At 39.3% G+C, this 19,710-nt stretch overlaps 1 protein-coding gene across 5 annotated transcripts in view; it reads right to left on the reverse strand.

Moving 5' to 3' along the window:
- Positions 1 to 19,491, reverse strand: part of CAPRIN2 (caprin family member 2) — a 33,258-nt gene extending 13,767 nt beyond the window's left edge. For 3 of the 5 annotated variants that reach the window (XM_061444847.1, XM_061444846.1, XM_061444843.1), the window contains exons 1-8: positions 19,212 to 19,491; positions 17,329 to 17,391; positions 13,182 to 13,268; positions 10,459 to 10,697; positions 9,065 to 9,147; positions 6,976 to 7,137; positions 6,451 to 6,494; positions 4,220 to 5,065 (exon numbers count right to left, since the gene is read on the reverse strand). In XM_061444847.1, the coding sequence (XP_061300831.1) occupies positions 4,220 to 5,065; positions 6,451 to 6,494; positions 6,976 to 7,137; positions 9,065 to 9,147; positions 10,459 to 10,697; positions 13,182 to 13,268; positions 17,329 to 17,391; positions 19,212 to 19,457 (1,770 nt within the window). In that variant the 5' untranslated portion in view covers positions 19,458 to 19,491. Of the gene's footprint in view, positions 1 to 3,324; positions 3,367 to 4,219; positions 5,066 to 6,450; positions 6,495 to 6,975; positions 7,138 to 9,064; positions 9,148 to 10,458; positions 10,698 to 13,181; positions 13,269 to 17,328; positions 17,392 to 19,211 lie in introns of all 5 variants that reach the window. The other 2 variants (XM_061444844.1, XM_061444845.1) reach the window with 2 other exon arrangements.
- Between the last annotated feature and the right edge of the window lie 219 nt (positions 19,492 to 19,710).

Genomic DNA, 19,710 nt, shown 5'->3' on the forward strand with positions numbered 1-19,710 from the left:
CTTTTGAAGTGGTAGGCTTGTTACAAGTATTTTAAACCCATTATTTTTTGGGATTCTCTAAAGCTTTGCTTCTCTTACATTTGTCTCTGCAGGTAGAGAGAGGCAATTCTGAAGACAATAGCTGCGTTATTTCAACTGGCCCAAATGTTGAGACACATAGGAACATATGAAAGCCTTTACTTTCCTAGAGATTAAAGTCTATCTTTCCAATAGGAGATGACTACAATATACTATATAGCAGTCGAGTATTTGTATGAATTCATTAGAAGACTGCCATTATATGGCAGAAGGGTACGTGCCATGACATTCATCACAAATTCAACACAAATTGACAGAGTACTCTTTGTCCAATTTTAGCACAACAAACCCCAAACTACTTTTTCATGTCTTCAGCAGTTACCTGGAACTAATACCTATCATTTGCAGAATTTCCAGTAAAACAAACATGGAAGAATCTTGCAGGGTTTAGTGATCTTCACAAAGCACAATCCATGTACATGCAGCACATTAATTATGGCAGACTCCATTTCTAATACTTGTGGTCCACACAATAGCCACTTGTTGAGCTGTGGGAAGTTTTACTTTTTCCTAGAGCCAAGAGCACATCTTTGTACTACTGTCTTAAGACTTCCTGAGGCATGCACATGCATTATGCTGTATAGTTTTCATTAATGAAGAGACACTAAAGCTATTAAGAACCTAACTGCAGGACAAAAGATACAGTTGAATAAAGTTAAATCGCAGCAAGTTATAGATTAAGTTACTAGGAATCAATCTTCCTGTACATCACTTTATTAGCCCTCACTTATAAGCAAACAATCTTAAAACACTTGCTGTCATGGTAAATCCATTATGGGTTTAACTGTTCTACTACTTTTTTCCTCTTCACTGCAGTTTACTAAGACCCAAGTACACTACAAAACCGTTCTGCAGTTTTGCAAACGGATAGCAAGTTTTTCACTGTTAAGTCACCTAACCAGGTCAAGTCTGGCAGTGTCTACAGCTATTAAGATTGTTCACTAGTTAGGTAAATTAGACTTGCACATTAAGCACATTTAAAACCAGCCTTAACACCATGGAAGCAGCAGAAATTGCAGTTTCACTTGTGATTTCAAAGACAATACAGTCTTCTGTATGCTTTTACAATTTGTTAAAGAGTCTTCACCTCCTTCCCCAGCTCATACACTTGTACATTATCCTGATAGCATTCTTCCAACTAGAAGAGCGAGCATACGGAGTTACATGTATGATATTAGGGCTTTAAGCCAGGATTAAAACACTGAGACTCTCTAGTCCATAGAGGTTACCTTCCAGTTCCTGCATATATTAAAACACACCAGCCTAAAGTAGCTATACTTAAGTTACCTCAATTTGCTATTTTACTGCCAGTTGGGTCTTCGAAGCTAGAGTAATCAAGTGCAGTACAAGAACATGCACAAAAAAGTATCAGGAAGTTAATCCAGATTTTATGCCTTTGCAAGAGATGCTTTGAGAAAGAGCAGGTACCTGGTATCCTTAAGGCAGTTTTAAACCAAATTTTCTTTCTAGCCTACAGTTAGATGTTTCTGGAAGTCAATACAAGATGGTGGCAGATTCTGAGTGTAGTAACCTGTTAGTCCAGCTCACATCAAACTTATATCCTGAGATCACTTAAAATCAGTGGTTCAAGCAACATTCAAGTCAGTTTTACACAGCACTGGAAAGTTTAGGGTCTAATTTGTCATAACAATATGTTCCTGAAACCTAACTTCAACACTTCTTATACATTCGGCAACAACTGTTCCTGTCTAGAGAACTGACTAAAAATGGAGTTGAAATACTTAGAACTTGGTTTAGGACCTGGTAAGTCATTTGCAAATCAATGTAAAGACACAGTGACCACTCCAGAATTTTACCAGAGTGCCAATATACTAAGCACTCCTGTTAAAGCTTGAATTTTAGAGACTGAAGGTCTACTTCTGTGCAACACCAACATACATTTCAAGTACCCCACATGCCAGTAAAACTTAATTCTGATACCACAATTCTTTCTTAGGTTTGTTAGCTGTGGAGTACCAAGAAAGCTGGGATGGTAATACCCGAACTGTAATTCGGGCCCTAGCTTTACCATGTAGATACACAATCAACATTTGCTTCCTACTTGGAGTAGCATTCACATTAGATACTATTTCAATGGCACTGAATGACAGTGCAAGCCTTGCTACTTTCACATAGCAAGACACAAATTCAGCACTAATCAAGTTTAATGGTCCACGGGTTGCACAAATATTTAAATAATGTGACATCTTAACAGGCCTGCACTTCAGTTCAACTTCTTCAGTATTGCCCTTCATGGTACATTAAGTTAACTAAGCATATTTCAATATCTCAAAACCTAGTAGTTTATCTAAAGAACTCAGGGCTCTAAGTTATTTCAGGGAGTAAGGAAAGGTTAACTTCGGCTCCAGAGGCCAGCAGCAATGACACAGGCTTTCTATCTACCACATCTAGATCCCTGCACAAGGCCATTTACAGATTGTCCTTGGAAGCAAAATGGATCCAGCTACAGCACTGCATTGCCTCTTCTTTCTTCATATACAGAAATGCAAGAGAAATTTCCTTACTCAAATTTCAGTATTTTTGTTAATTGTGCTTTGTATGTACCTGACAAGTCAAAGATATATTAATTTTTTAAAAAATTGTATATGGAACCTAGTTAGGTTGATAGTACCTTTCTATTGAGTCAATATACTTTTGATATCAGATTTGTCAATAACTACTAAGCAAAAACAAATGCAGCTGGTGTTTCACCAAGGTCTATGGAAATCAAAGTTTGAATACTTAAAATATGCTTTGTTCACTTAATTCAGCAACCCATCTTAAACAATCTCACATTCCAGCATTTCATTTGGTTTAGTTCTGCTGACATGCACACCTGCACATTACGAAGATTCTTAGGCAGTTTGCAAGTTTCTCCAACTGACTGGAGAAATTCCTTTTTTCTTACTGCATCAAAGTTTTGTTTATCACTTAAGCCATCCATCTGCCCATCCTATGTAAAAAACAAGAGTTCATACAAGCAACTTGCATTTAAGCTTTAATGTTATCTGACACCAGAAAATCCAAGGCATCTTAAAGTGCTCAAAATTATTCCAATACCTCAGATTGTTTCAGTAATACTATGCATAGTTGGGTGCACAACACCTCCTTGTGCTCAGATTTACTCAGTGAGGCCACCAGGTTTTATACCTGTACCACCAGTGAACAGATTCTACTCAGCTCAAGTGTAAAGACTAATCAAACACCTTAATCCCATTTTGTTACCCAGTGCTGCATGTTACATACTCTCTTAATCTCGGGTTCAACCTTCAGTTTGCGGTCCCGCTTCTAGGCACAAGAACATCCATTTTCCAGTTATGTCAAGTTTACCGACAAGATTTAAACTTAATCATTTGCCATGTGTAATATGGAATTAACAGATCTCTGCTTTCTTGTAGAAATAAGAAAGTACAACACTGTACACAAAATTGCTTTTCTTCCTGAAGTCTCACTCTAGCTTGAACACTGCTCTTAACGACAGAACATGGAAGACAGAGTTCAGTTATCTGTTTTGAGTTAAAACTGTTACTACCCGAGTACAGGTGGGAAAAAAGGTAACGTAAGCAGATGCTAGCAGCCTGCTCAGCTGTGAGCACTGCAGCAGCTTTCATTTTACATTTCTAAAATTATAGCTATTTGTTAAACACCTCAGGACAACAGTATGGTTTCTGCATTCATCTGGAAATACATACATAAGCCCCTACACCATTGCTATTCCTTGATCTAGCTCTGCCTTGAATCAGCAGCTATTTTAATCAAAAGCCTAAAAAGAATTACTGAAGTGCTATTTGCATACAGACACATACAATTTGATTCCTGGCTGAGTCACACTTGCTTTGTACTGCTAAGGGTGAACAGAGCCAGTAACTAGGGATGAACTAATTTATGTCTTCTGTCTTACGCATAAAGCAGTTATTCAAGGCTCAAACACAGCAATACTGTGTTGATATAAGAAGTAAACCAAACCATCTTGTATTCCAATCTAAGCTTTAACTGCCAGAATTGTTTTCCCCAAGAATTTAACAGGGCTAAATAAAGGCCTATAAAATGCATTCTGTAAAGCCTCTGCTAACAGGTAGCTTTAGTCCAATACACTAGTGTCAAAAGCTTATGACAGGTAATACTACATATGCCAACTCACTTCTTTGGGTTCCATATCAAACTTCTTTGGCCCCATCTGCTCCTTTGGCCCAATACTTGCAGCTCCCCAGGACTTCAGAGGGTTCTGTAACTGCTGTGATGACACTTGCTGCTGCCTGTCAGCTTTTTCCCAAGCCTCTGGAGTCTCCTGCTTCTTTTGTTCTGGCTCCTCCCTAACATGTGCAGCCCAAGCCTTCACAGGCTCCTGCTTCTTTCGCTCTGGCTCTTCCCTAACAGGCATTTCCCATGATTTCACAGGTTCTGGCTTCTTTTGTTCTGGTTGCTCCCTAGTTTGGGTTACCCAAGGTTTTAGAGATTCCTGCTTTTGTTCTGGTTCTTCCTTAACTTTGGTTACCCAAGGTTTTAGGGACTCCTGCTTTTTCTGTTCCTGCTCTTCCCTAGCTTTTACTACCCACAGCTTAGGTGATTCCTGTTTCTTCTGGTCCTGCTCTTCCCTAGCCTTTGCTACCCAAGGCCTGGAGGACTCCTGCTCCTCTCGGACACGTGCTACCCAGACCTTTGGAGCTTCCTGCTTCTTCTGTTCTTCCTCCTCAACACAGGTCTCCCAGGGCTTTGCAGGCTCACGCTTCTGTTCCTCTTCTTTGACACGGATTTCCCACGGCTTTGGAGAATCTGGTCTTTTTGGTTCTTGCTGCCTAACACGAGCTTCCCAAGGCTTTAAGGTCTCTTGTTTCTGCTTCTGCTCCTGCTCTTCAGTATCAACAAGCATTTCCCAGGACTTCAGAGGTTCTTGCTTCCTAGCATACCCAGCTTCCCAAGATTTTGGCTCTTCTGGCTTCTTCTTGACAGAGTATTCTGCTTCAGGCAAATAACGCCTGTTGAGAAACTATATAGACCAGAGAAACTTAATGGCTCCCAAGAAAACATTTTGCTACTACAATTCAGGTAAGTTAGGTCACCCAGCTACCGAAAACTTCTGACTAAAAGCAGAGCCCAGACAGTTTAAGTATCAGCTGTAGAAACTATAAGGACAGCCATGCCTTTATGCTACAGCACTGCAGACTAGCTTTGTTTGGCAGGCCAGAGAAGCAGGAAACAGTCCTGTGCAGCACAAGTGATACATACTTGAGCCGAGTAAATCTATTATCCTCAATGCTAACTGGTGTTCCTAGGCACTTACGGTATCAGGTTGAGACTTTTTATGAACACAGCTCTCCTCCTAAGCATCTAAAATGCTGTGTTATTAGATTAGCAGACATTCTGCTAAGAACAGCAGCACCACCTCCCACACAGTCTTTGACCCAGTAACTAAGTATAACCCTCATCCTTAATGGAGCTTAAAATATTAAAAAGTCACTAGATTCTCAGATTCAGTACCTCTGGACTTCTACAACTGGACAGGCTACATTTGCTATCAGTAATTCTGAGTTCAGTGAAGGCATCCTGAAGTTTTCCCTAGTTACCACTTTGTCATAAACAGGAAGTAAATATATGAAGAATGTACAAGGCTCACTAGCTGAGACTTTCTGACAAGTCACCAGAATAAGCCTTTAGCATCAGGTACCAGGTTATAAAAACTTGTTCAGGGGTGCACCCTCTAATGGGATATCTAGGAATTAATGATTCAGCATTTCAAGAACCAGTATTCCCTGTTACAGAAGTACACCCTTCCCCACATTTTGAAGTTTAATGGGTTTTGTGCTATTGCCAGTTGAAGTTTGAGTACTAAACTTCAACTTAGCTGTCAAAACATGTCTATACATGTTCAACATGTATAGACTATGTGTTTCAATGACTTAATGGTTGTTGAAACATGTCTACACACCCTTCCGCACACAAGTCTATGTTAAGACCCCTACTTTTCTGACAAATCAGAAAGATTTGCAACCCCGCCAGTATCAAGCTTACTGCAATAAGCCTAGCTTTTAGAGACAGCTTTAGTATGCGTGTATTTTTTCTACCCTGCAGTACACTAGATAGTTTGTCTCCACTCTAAAGGCTGAGGCTTTGGTTTTATTCAGGAAAGCACCAGAGTATTAAAGTACTATACTACTTCATGTAATCCTGGCCCATTTATCCCAGAATATCCCACAGAAACCATAAATTTGGGTTTAGAAATAGAAATGCAACCAAACCAATGCTTTCTACGTAAAGCAATACCTAAGTTACTGTTCAGACTCCCTTAAGTTTAGAAAGCAAGCTGCAGAAATGTCATTATATTTCTGATAAATCATATACTAAAGGAAAGCAATTAGCAGTGGAATATCTTACCTCCTGTGGCTGTATTTCAGACTTCATAAGCTCCGCAATGGATTCTAGAGAAAGGATGTTAATTTGTTTCAACTGATCAAATGCAGAAAGGCAGAACAAGCAGTAGCAAGTCTTTAATTCTACTCAAATAGTAGTGCAAATTGCTAAAGCTCAGCTTGTCATTCAACATGGTATTTTTAGACAACCTTTTATTTTCTGTTTTAAATTTGTGGAGTTAAGAAACATTTTGTAGTATTTGTGATTTGGTTATTGTAATATGCAGCATTCTCTAAACTAGACAATTCTCACACCTTGAACATGAAGACTTGCTCAGGTGACAAAAACATCTTATTAGAATTAGATTGTTTTTCCCCTATAATATTTGTCAGAATAAGGCAGAAAGCCTTGAAGGTTCTATTTTATCTGCTACATTGCAAGTAAGCCACTGCACAGGATTAGATTTAATCTCAAGCTATGAAAAGTCAGTGCTCAGTTCAAGTTTATCCCAACACAATGACACAGAAATTGAACTCTCTAATATTCCACCTGGTTCTTTGACAGGCTCTCCTTTTGACACATGTCTTGTTCTCTCAGATTTTCTATTTACTTCTTCCATTTCTTTTACTGGCGCAGTGGTGCGAGGCATCGGAATACTTTCAAAGTAGCGGGAGTCCAGAAGCTTGGACAGCAGGTCCTTCATGTGTTTATCTGAAGAGTAAAAATCCATGCAGTTAAGATATTACAATTTGAAATTAAGGAGTATTCAGATCAAAACTCTTTATTCCCTCCCTTTACATAAACTGCAATTTTTCCAGGTTCACAAATCTTACTGACTTATTGCAATAAAGTGTTTTAGTAAAGGAAAGTATTTGTTAAACTGCTTTATATATTACAGCTGAAAGCACTTTTGCAAGCCAGAGGTAAGACTGCCACCTGTGTTTAAACACACACAAGGTCAACACTGAGCTACCTAGTCTCCCACATGCTTAGAAACAAATTTATTTACCCTTTGTTTATCCTGTAAGCTAGCCAGCACTGACACTAAAAGCACATTGTACGGACTGCAGCAAAGGTAAAGCCAAACAAACTCATTATGCAACTGCCCTACAGCACCCTCTTCCCAGTGATAAGATGTTAAGTCTCAGACCAAAAAGTTAAGAACTGCAGAAACAAGCAGGGGGTGGGAAGCAAGAGACTGCTCCAGACTGAACTTAACCCTCTGAAGTTTTGGTAAAGAAAAACTTAACTGTGTACTCCAAGAACTGTCTAGTTTTCCCCTTTATGCAAAAAAGACAGCAACATAGAGTATAAGGCCCCAGAAATCATACTACAAATTCTTTCAGAGAAGCTAGAGAAACAGCAGTCTTAAAAACAGGAAAAATACTCAGCAAGAGATCACTCCTACCAGCAACAGCCACGTGAACAAGAACTGTAGCTTGAATTTAATGTGGGTATAGAAAATTCTCTCCCAAGGCAGTGAATGCTAGTAAGAAGTCATAATAGCTTTATCTCAAATTTAGCTTGTGCAAGACTGACACTAAAGGGGTAGAGTTACTTACAAAAAGTCACAGAAGTTTAGGTTATAGCCAAAAAGCTACAAAAGTTTGGAGTTCAAAATAACTAGGCTATTAATTTATGTCAACAGACACAAAGTTAAAGTTACCAGCCTGTAACAATGCAAGGCCAGCTTGCAGTTTGTCCAGAACTACATGAAAAGAGTTAAGAGTTAAGAGTTAACACTTAATCTTCAGTTCAACTATCTGCATGTAGAAATTAGACAGGGTACACTCATGCTCTGGTCCAATAGCTTCAACAACACTGTCAATTACAAATAAAAGATACTGCCATACAGCCATTACAAGATTGGAGTAGATGGGACAAGCAAGATCTGTTTGCAATAGGAAAGACTTTCTTCACATTTCTTTTGTGTTCTAAATAGGAACATAAAACATATATGCTGGTTTACAACCATGGTTGTTGAAACTAAGCCACAGTGGAATAAAACATGTAGAGTCCCACAGATTGTTGTGCTTGAAAAATGAGGACACTTGCAGCAGGTCAAAGTAAGACTGCCCTGTACATGGTTAAACACAGCAAGTTCCACTAATGACTATCCTTCCTTAGTGTGGTATCCTGCACTGTAGTCAGACAACAGGTATGAGCCTGGAATTCCTACAAGACAATCTTCAGTGCTGTGGGACCTTCAGCCTGGGGCCAATGAAGCTTTGTAAAACACATCAGTTTACTCAACTAAGCATTTCTTGGCTGGGAACAGTGTTCCAGTCTTAAGCTATTTGCACATAACTATTCAAAAAAGTTCCCATTGCTGGTTCTGTAAGGTATTCATGCATCAGCTTTTGAATTACTACCATCATTATTCCACAAGAAGGTGCTAGTACATTAGAGAAAGAGTAAGCCTTTACCTGGAAAAAGAAATCATGCTGTATTGTTGTTGAGGTGTACTTAAACAGAACTTGAAGAAACCAGCAGTTTACCCTTGGACAACTGAGCGAACACATGCAGTTGGAAGTGCTTAATTTAGTAGCCTTCCATGTATATTCCATTGTTTTCAAGATGCTTTAATTAGCATGCACATTTCAGGTCTCTAAGTTACTTCTCTAGAAGAGACACTCACATGTTGTTCCAACCACAGGTTTCTCACTTCCTTCTAGAAGGTCCCAGAAGTAGAGAGATGATTGTTCCATCTGGTCTTCAACACTAAAACAAATGACAGTTTTACTAGGTAGAATCATAGCCAAGATCAAGTGTTGCAGTATCCCAACAACCCTCCTTTGAAGACACTGACTAATGTTTAGCCTTCCCACTGAAGGGAACCCTAAATCCATTATCCACTACTGATTTATCTCTATCTGTACATGATTTAACCTAGCAAATGTAAGTAGTGAATAATTAAGACATATTAAAGAGCCTAGCACTATCCCACAAGACCATAAAACTGACCATCATTCCAAGTCAGGACTCCTAGACACTCCTAGACAGGGAAACAATTGCTCTTTAACCACCTTGCTCATTGGATGCACATGTGCAGGGGCAGTCAACAGCTCTTGGCCTCTGCTGGTTTACTGAGGGGCTTTGACATAGGTCCATGATCCACCCCACCCCCTCCAGACAATAGATTTGGAAATCTACCATGATGAAATTTAGAAACCCAAAGGAAAGGACTGTGCTTCTTGTGGAAAGAGGAAGCTAGAAATAAAGTTTTTACACCGGGATAAGAGACTCCTATTGTGTAGCTTTTTATAAGCAGCTGTTCTTTAGAAGTTACCTTAAGAGCAAAGATTTGGCCAATTTAGTATATGGCAAGTGATTTTTAGGAAGTCATGTTTGAATATGGAAGTACTCTTATCCATGAAATGTTTCAACCTGCCACCTAATAACTACTTTTCCATATTTAAGTACAACTCTTTCTATACTATCGTAAAAACAGACAAGCTAAGCATAAGTCACTGTAATACAAACATGGTACCAAATTAGTACAGACATTACACTTGTTGACAGCTTGTTACCTTAAAAAGTATGACATTTATTGTAGAGGTATCAAATTTTTTTTTAATTTTTAAAACTTCAAAGATTGAAGATAATAGCAAGAGAGCCTCATGAGTACCACCTTTCCTTGGAATAATGCAGCACATCTGGACCACCATGTGAATGGAACGTAGTTCTGCATGTGCTGCACTTTCAGTCCATGAACAGCGAGACCTCAAGAAAGCAGCACGCCACCAGCCTCCCTGCTTACAATGGCATTGGACTATCCCTCCTCAGCCCCACAACAAGATGCGAGATGGCAGCACTTCTATGCAACTTGCACAACTGAGGCTCTAATTCCTGCAGCTTTCCTCTAATGTTCAGTGAGGTCAATCTGCTACATTCTTAGTCTCCAACTAAAGCAAGTGTACGGAATAGAATTTTAATTACTGTCCCAAAACATAGTATTTCAAGAAGTATCAAACAGAGGACATTTACTGTAATGAATGAAGCATACCAATTAGATAAAAATCTTGACCTTACCTCAAGTTCTCATTTCTTTCTGGACATGTCAGTTTTGCAAATCTTATGAGGTAGTCTAGTTCTTTAGAAGGCAAGTATATTGCACCATTCACACCACCTTTGAAATCTTTCTGAACATGCTCTTGAGTGAAGTTTTGCAGCACATACTGCACTTGAAGTATTGTACGCAGTTTCTTCTTCTCAGCTTCAAGCTTTAATAGACTCTCTCTTCGCTGAGCCTTCCTCTGTGCTTTCAGCAGCTGTTTCAGTACATGAATTCAACAGTTAAACACAATTAAGTAACAGGATTCTAGGCTGAAACACAGTAAGCTCTAGTATCAATCAACTTACATTGATCAAACTATTAATTTTGGTTAGATAACAGAAGCTCCTAACTCTCTTCAGATACCCAAGAGTTCAAGCTCCTCCTCTGGAAAAGCTCCCCATTTATTTACTAATTCTCTACAGATCTAGCTTTTAGTCAAACTGGATACTAGTAGCTTCACTTGTAATATGCCTTTATGATATTTAGATCTTGATTAGAGCTGCTAGTTGCTTTATTGTAAAAGCTCTTACAACTGAATATAAGAAATTGATACAAACACAAATCCAAGCCTAGCTGACCTTTAACACTTGCCACACGAATTTAGTAATGTAGAAGTTTCCAGATTTCTTCTGAGACAACTGCCTCTTCACTTTTGAACACCCCAATTGAAATGATGCAGCAGAATCCTACAGTTACTCTTATTTCTGATGACAGAGGACTGAAGCACTCATGAAATAAGCAACAAGTCACAGAACATACACAGCCCTCATGCATTTAAGAGGTTTATCATGTACTAACAGAATTATACAGCAGAAGCTGAGTAACTGCAAGATTTAAAATACCTCATTAAAGGGTATCTTAAGTTTTTTTGCAGGATGTGTGGAAATTTAGTTTTTCTAGAATGCAGTGTAAAATCTGTAAGGATGTTGCCAGAATGTTCACTAGTGTTCCAGTAATGGGTACTGCCTGTAGAATCCATACAAGCAGAAGTAAAGCCAAAGCAAAAAAAATTGGTTAGTCTTTAAAAATACCTTACATGCAAGGACAAACATGACCCGAATTACTAAAAACACCTACAGAAAGATACACTTGGTAACAATCCTTAATTTCTAATATTTTATGGGCAGCCACACAGAGAAAAGCAATAAGAAGCAATCCAAGTTTTTACATTCAGCACAGTAGTTTATGTTCAACATAAAATGTCCAAGTGAACCCAAAGCAGCAACACTGCTGGACAGGCTCTTAAATCTCTGCTCACACAATACTTTGAGAGATTTACAGCGCTACCTGGAATTATTACATACACAAGAAAAGCCTCCCAAGCAAAACTTTTTTCATCTCTCTAAACACCAAAACATTTACCATTTTACCAGTCCTTCAGCATTCTGCAAAAGGCAAAGACATAATGCCAGAGCAGTGACTAATCATGTTCAGTGTCCATAAAACCACCGCAGATCAAATATTTTAAGGACAGTACTTGCTTGAGCTAAAAAAAGTTTCATCAACGATTAAAACATCTGCTTACATTAAAAAATGTATTTAGTGCTTTAAACCCTGAATAATGACATAGATAAAGCACTAAATCTGCTACTTGCCATAATTAGAGACAACTACAGCACAATAAGTGGCAAACTCCACCAGCTTCAGTAAAATTTTACCAAGAGCTGTACTTAACAGTGATTTAATCCCAGCACTTTCCCCCATTGGAAACATCAAAATATTGTCTGGAAGGCATCTTGGGATTTCATCCTGCCCAGCCTCCAAAACAAAGGTTACACTGAATCAAGACCAGTTTGCTTAGAGCTTGTGCAAGTCGGGTCTTGAAGAGATACAAGGACAGATTTTAATACTTCTCTAGGCAGCCTGCTCTAGTGCTCGGTTATCCTCAGTGACAATTTTTCTCTTATCTAGTTGGAGCCTACTATTTTATGATTACTCCTTCTACCACATCTCAGCAAAAACCCTGGCTCCACCCTTTCAGTAATCAATTTAGTAGTTGAAGGCCAATACTGTATCTCCTGCCAAGCCTTCCCTTCATCAGGCCAAACAAGCCCAGTTCTTCCAGTCTCTCCTCACAGGTCCCATTTTCCAGGCCCCAGTCATTTAGAAACCCACCACTGGACACACTGAAGTTTATCTATAGCCTTTGTGTAGCAAGTGACCAGAAACAGACACACCTGGTTATCAATACCATGCAATTAGTTCTCTGTAATCTACTGGTCCTCAGTCTAGTCTAGCTTTCACTGCTCCAGGGGTACACTTTGCCTGCAGCCCATAAGGACCTGTATGTCCCTTCCAGCAGGGATGCTCTCCCACCAGTCTGTACCTACACAGCAGGTAAGTCCACCTCCAGCACAAGGTATGAGCAGTACCAGTTAATGGTTTCAATCTTAACTGGAGTCATCTCAAACACAGCAGAGTTCCACTGACTCAATTTACTTAAGCACACTTAAGTTCTTACAGAAATACACAGTGAATAATTATTGTGTAGGTCAGTGGTACACAAAACTGTCAACATTTACTCTGCTCTATTCACTACTCCAGAAAGCTTAAGCATATTGTTCCCCCAAGTCCCAAGATAGAAACTTCCAAGTATTGGAGTATTCTGCATATTGATATGTAAGTGTAGCCATTAGAAGAGTAGCACAAGCTTTGCAGTTACTTTCTTATAATATAGGGAACAGCATTTTAAACTTACATCTTGGCTAAGTCCTGAAAAAGTCTTCTGAAGCTCCTTAGCAAATTCCAAGTTGTGTACTACTTCATCATATTTCTCCACGGCCTCCTGCAAAGGAACAAGTAAAAATTTGTCAGACTAAATACAAGGGGATTGAGATGCAACTAGTAAACTATTATTGAGAACTAGTTACTTAGCATGTATTTCTCTAAAATTGTAACTTTTTAAAGATACTGGTTCCATAAATGGTATTTTAAATTTAGTCATGAATATCATTCAACCATGACTCTGAGATATAGCACAAAGCCAGCTCACACCACTACACATGTCCTACAAGTCTGTCTGTATTAGACTTTCCAGGCAACATCTTGTTCAATACTTGGCATACTTGTGTTGAAACAGGAAAGCCTGGATACCAGTTACTTCAATTTTCCTTCTGTTCCCATAGGCCTCAGCAGTCAGAGGTAAAAAACTACCTAAAAATCAGACACTGATACAAATGCCTGGAAGGAATATAGGACACTGACAAGTTCAGCACAGATCTTTTACCCTCATGCTTACCTGAATGCCTTTACAGATAATTTGTACAAACTGTAGAGAAATCATGGAAGCTAAGTCATACTTTGAGGAAAAAAAAAAGTCTTTCAAATCTAGTTTCCACAAATAAAACAATGTTCCTGCCTTCACTAATGGCTTTAGCCAATATTTTACTAGACAGTCTTCAAAAAAACTAAAGTGGATTATTAATATGCCCTTTGATATACCCTATTTTGCATGAGTTCTTCCCCACTAAGGAGTCAGTTTATTTTTTATAAATCTCCTTGAAGGATGTGAAGACAGCAAAATGCTGTAGTTCAGACATGCTGCCCATATGCTCATACCATAAGCATGCCTGGGAAATACTTTTAATTTCAGTTGCTCACATGTGCATGTGTTTTATGCTCATGATAGCGGAAGTTTTCTGGAACAGGCTCATGGGTCTACTATAAAGCTCTTTCAAAGTAGTGTTAGTGTTGAGAAGCATTTCATCAGTGCAATGACAAAAGCTTGATCTATTGTCCCAATTAGATCTGGGACATCTGCAAATTCCATATGTGTTCCTAAGCAACTGGAAAACAAGCTACATGCTCATTTGTTCAACCAGTTTCATTGATCACTTACCTGTATTCACTTATTTGTAGTATACTAAATATTACTAGGCCTAAATGCTACTCAACACAGTGAGGTACATGAGCTAAAGCACTCATCTGGCAGTTTAAGCTGCCCTCAGCAAATTAATCAATATAAGAATTAGCAAGTTTACTTCACACTCTGGAGAGTAACTTCTAAGACTCTAATGCCCACACACTGAGGAATACTCACAATTTAACACCAACAACTTGTGAGACAGATGGCAGTAACTGTGCTTTTAACAATGCAAATCCCAGAGTAAAACTCCCTACCTGAAAACATCAAGAACAGTTACCACTGCTCTGATGGCAAGCCCTAACTCAGCCCACAGGAAAGCAATAGCTTTCTTGTGTCACACCTGTTATTAACATTCATTAACAGCATACTAAAGGAACAGTACCAAGGAAAGCCTGCTCAGCTTGCAAATCAGAATATTGCCAGGGAGAGCATTTAACTTGCTGGAAACTCTTCGTTTCTGAAACAGATGTTTCCTGAAGTAAGACTAGCACACACAGTAGCTCTGGCAGGCATGCACACACCAGAAGTAATTAGTTTAATACAAACTGCTTGCAAAAGTTCATCATCAGATGGGCACTTCCTCTGTGCAAGGAACAATGTGAATATAGGTGACATCAAGTTACACTAAAGCTTCACTGTATTACAAGCAGTTAGGTTTCTTCAGGCAAGTGTCCAAGCTATTAAGCTCCTTCTGCTCTAGCTCAAATCACCACGTCCCGGTATTTATACCTACATTGGGAATTTGCATCTGAAAGGTACAAGTGGAGTATTTCCACATCTTAACCACTAAAACAGCGGTCTTGACTAGATTATTAAATACAGAGGTGATACTTCTACAATAATCATTCCAACAGTTTGACTACCACTGCTCAGTTTACTAGCAGGACTGAATCTAATCTCCCATTTTAGAAGGCTGGGATACCCATCTCAGCTGAAAATACTGAAAGCCAGTAACAAAGTTACTTGCCATTTTCCAAAATCAGCACTGGTGGATGCATTTGCAAGAATGATTTCTACAGAATCCTTCACCTCTAGTCCCCCACATCATAATTTCACTTTCACCTAACATCTTTTCACAGTTCAGGGTGTATACCAAACAACTAGTCAAATTCAGAAGTAGCTTTAAAACATGTTCAAGATTAATCAGACTTCCACAGAATATTGTTCAACAGCCACACTGTTAGTGACAGAAAACAGATCATAGTTAATACCTATGATAACACAAAAGGCTCTTCCCCACCTGATTCCAGATTGAGTTTAGAGAAAATAAAAAGTCACCATCCTATATTATTATAATTTCCCCTCTTATCCCACTTACATCTACCTCATTTGGAAATCATTCAGGGTAAGGAAACAGTATTTGTGCTCTCATCCTGCTGCACTGTGATACAGGTAGCAGCCAATGAAATTATTTTTCCAACTGGTTCACAAGAAGGATCAGCACGGGGGGAAAACAGGCTGGGAAGCAGCCACATGGAAAGACACCTGGAAGTCTGGGTTGATGGCAATTTCAATTATGTCAACAGTATTCCCTAGCAGCCCAAAGGGACAACTATGTCCTGAGGCATATCAAGTACAGCATAGCAAGCTGGTTGAGGGAGGTGACTGTCCACTTTGCACTAGTGCAGCCCCACCTCAAGTACTACCTGTAGTTTTGGACATCTCAATACAAGGACAAACTATTAGAGGGCGTCCTGAGGAGGGCAACCAACATGGTGAAAGGCCTAGAGGGCAAGACTTACAAGGAGCAGCTGAGGTCACACTGTTTGCTCAGCTTGGAGAAGAGAAGGTTAAGGGGTGACTCAATTGCAGCCTACAACTGCCTTAAAGGTGACAGTGGAGGGGGAACTGCTGATCTCCTCTCCTTGGTGACCAGCAACAGGACACAAGTAAATAAAATGAAGCTGCCTCAGAGGAAGTTCTTGGTGAACATTAGGAAAAGGTTCTTCACTGAATGCACGGCTGGTCACCAGAACAGGCTCCCCACAGCACCAAGCCCATCAGTGTTCAAGGAGCACCTGGACAACACTTACTCATACTACTTAGTGTTAGGTAGTCCTGCAAGGAGTTGGACTCATGATCCATATGGGTCCCCTTCCAAGTTGAGATATTCTACAGTTCTATAACTAGAGCAATAAACCCTTTAGATTATGTGACACTGCTACTCAGATATGCTTAAGTAATAGTTTTCATGTTACAGAAACTTTGTCTCGTTCTAGAATCCATTCTAGTCCAAGACAGAAAAAAAAAACCTACTGTTTAACATTAGGCAAGTTTGCATCAGCTCCACAAAGTGGATCACATTTGTTTAGTGATCTTGCATCCTGGCATTCTAAACTCTAGCAACCTTACATACAAGTCATTGCTCTCACAGCATTTAAGAGTGCCGGTGACTCGCAGCTGTCTAACAGCAACACTAGAAGGACAAGAGAGTATTCCAAACTGCATCAATAACCCATAGCCAGATTCGTGTATTAGAAATCACGCAAGTTAGATCAGCATCTTCCTTCTACCAACAGGAACTGTTTGTCAGTTATATTTTAACAGCTACTTGTAATGAACAGCATTGTGCAGCCAACTGGCAGCTTCAAGTAACACCTATTAATGAAGATGTCATGAAGATTAATTAGCTACTCCAAAAGTCTTGATGTTCAGGTTCAAACACAGCAATGCCACAAAGACAAGCTGCATATGGACACCCCCTCAAAAAAGTTGCAGGAATACTGAAGCTGAAAGTCTACAGAGCAAAGATAAATAAGTGTCTTCTGTAACCTCCATCTTGTGTGCTGAGGTCAAAATAGGAGACAAAGCTTGTGGGCTCAACATTCAACTTAATTACCAATAATTCATCCATTTGGTTTTGTGAAAAATACCACTGCAAGCATACAGGCATTACTTCTGTGAAACACCACCACCTCCTTCAGCAACCTATCCTTCTGACATGGCTGAAGGTTTTGAGGGCATCCCTTCCTGCACTTACCAACTGGTCCTGATTGAGAGCTTCTCCCTTCTTCAGGCGATCTTTGTAGTCTTCTAACTTAAGCTGCAGGAAAATACAAAACACATTTTTTTAATACCAATTTGTCTAATGCAGAGTATGGCATGCAAGTTACATTTCCTGTACTGCATACTGCAACAGAATAAGCATTTTACTATTTGCTCATTTTTAGGAGAAAGGAACACAGAAATTTCTGCTGTGCCTTTGATTCAGCAATCTCAGTCTCCAGGACTGTCTACTTCCCCTCCTTATCTGTGATCTTTCATCTCTTACTTGCTATCTTTGTTTCATTTATAAAATACTAATGCATTGACCCTAGACCCAAACACAGTGTCCTTATTTTAAGGGATGTTTTTTTAGCTTTTCCAATTCCATGCTAGAATTCAGTTAACCTTGAATAATCCTACTTGACTTTCCAGAGCATGCCTTCCAAAATCTGGCTTGAGTTATGCCATCAAGATTTTACAGCACTATTTCCTTAGAAATTAGACTAATGTTTTCAGGTAAGATTTATTTCTAATATACTGAAAGTCTAAAAAAGCCGAGGTAAACTATAAAAAACTATTAGGTATTATTCTTTATGCACACAGGGAAAAGAAAAGGGAATTCATGACCATGAAGTTAAATACTATTTCATTTGTGTAATGGCCCACAGTTTTATTGACACAGTACCTATAGGAGACTAGGAGTAGGACTACTTTCTGCTCATTTTAGTAAGTCACACTTACATTTGCTGGTGAGGCCCTTTGTAATTCATGTGAAAAATCAAAAGATACTTGAGAAATTCACAACAATAAGCTTTCTTGGACAGAATCAGAATACCATGCAAAACTGGTTAATCCCACAAAGAAAACATGCTTATCTGACATTATTCAAAATTACAGGATGATGCATGACATGAGACAGCAGTAATACTGCATCTCCTGCAGGAGGATCAAGTCCCCAGCCACATGGCTAGAAGTCTGATCTATGGTGAGCCTCTCCTCACCCTAAGACATAGCACACAAAGCTTTTCAGATCTTTAGGGAAACACAAAATATTCACTGAATGGTTTTACTTACAAACTTGACCCAGTAATAAAAGAAACAGCACCATTATTTCTTTTCACCTTGCAGAAAATATCATTTTTCAAATTAAAAACCATGCATACAGCCTTCAATCACCTGCCAATTAACTGAAAAGTCTCAGAATGGAAAAGCCTGACTAGTTATAAGCACAATATTTTAGGGGTATCATTATCTCAATTCTTGACACTGTGCTACATTCTCCCCCCCCATATTTATGCAAAGTGAAAGGCAATATATATCTAATATAATTTGACACTTGCATGAGTCAGAGGAAACACTGTTCTAATCTTCAATTTAGATACATTTCTACATCGTATTAGATGTATGCAATTAATAGAAGAAATATGAAGATTTCTACAGAACTGCACAACTGCCTCCAAAACAGTTCCAAGTTAGTTCTGAACTAATTCAGCCTATTAGAGAAGCATCCCCAGTCTTGACCAGCATTCAGTTACTTTTGGTAACTATTGTGCATGCACTGCAAATCCAGCAGCTGACAGCAGGTCTCTAGTTAGCTGCATTCCCAATTCTCAGAAATGTTATGCTCACACAATGTCAAATGCAAGGAGCCCATTTCAGAACAATAAGGTTAAAAAACCACCATTCTTATACAGGGGTTACAAAGGCTAACAAAAACCCACCAGCAAATCCAAGCTTAGGTCCTGACAGAAGTTATTTTTAAAATCAGTGATTGCTTTCTATATACACACACAACCTTTTTCCAGCTATTATAAAACAGGCACCAAGTTTTAAAATTCACAGCTTAAACACATGCCATGCCAAAGAAAAACAAGTTACCTTCTTTTTCTCAATGTTCCTGATCTTGTGTTTGAGGCAGATAAGCCCATTATCAATGTAAGTCTCATATGCCTGGGAAGGAGAGGCTGCCGAGTTCAGCGCAGACTGCAGGGGGCTGGAGGGAGACTGGTTCTCCCCAGACGGGTTCACCTGCTGCTTGGCCGCCTTCATGCTCCTTTCCTCCACCTCCTCTGACCGGCCTGAAGGTGATGGGTGACGGAAAGGGGCTTGGGAAAGCTGCACCATTGAAATGGATGGAGCTGCAAAGAAACTCCTCTTATTTAGCTTTCTCTCACCCCCCCCACCCCCAAACCACCACCTCCCCTCTTTTTAAAATTACATATTTTCTTATCATGTATTCTAAAAATGTAGCCACAAAACAGCCTCGGTAAGAATTTATCACCACCTTTCAGTCTTCTCCCTCCCTTTTCAAAATATCCATAGCAGGAATTTCAAAGCAAGGCAAACTTTGTATTGTTCAAGTCTCCCCACCCATCCA

Source organism: Pezoporus flaviventris, unplaced genomic scaffold, assembly GCF_033815535.1.
Source record: "Pezoporus flaviventris isolate CSIRO_AGI_PZ_B2104156 unplaced genomic scaffold, CSIRO_AGI_Pfla_v1 ptg000002l, whole genome shotgun sequence".
NCBI lineage: Eukaryota > Metazoa > Chordata > Aves > Psittaciformes > Psittacidae > Pezoporus > Pezoporus flaviventris.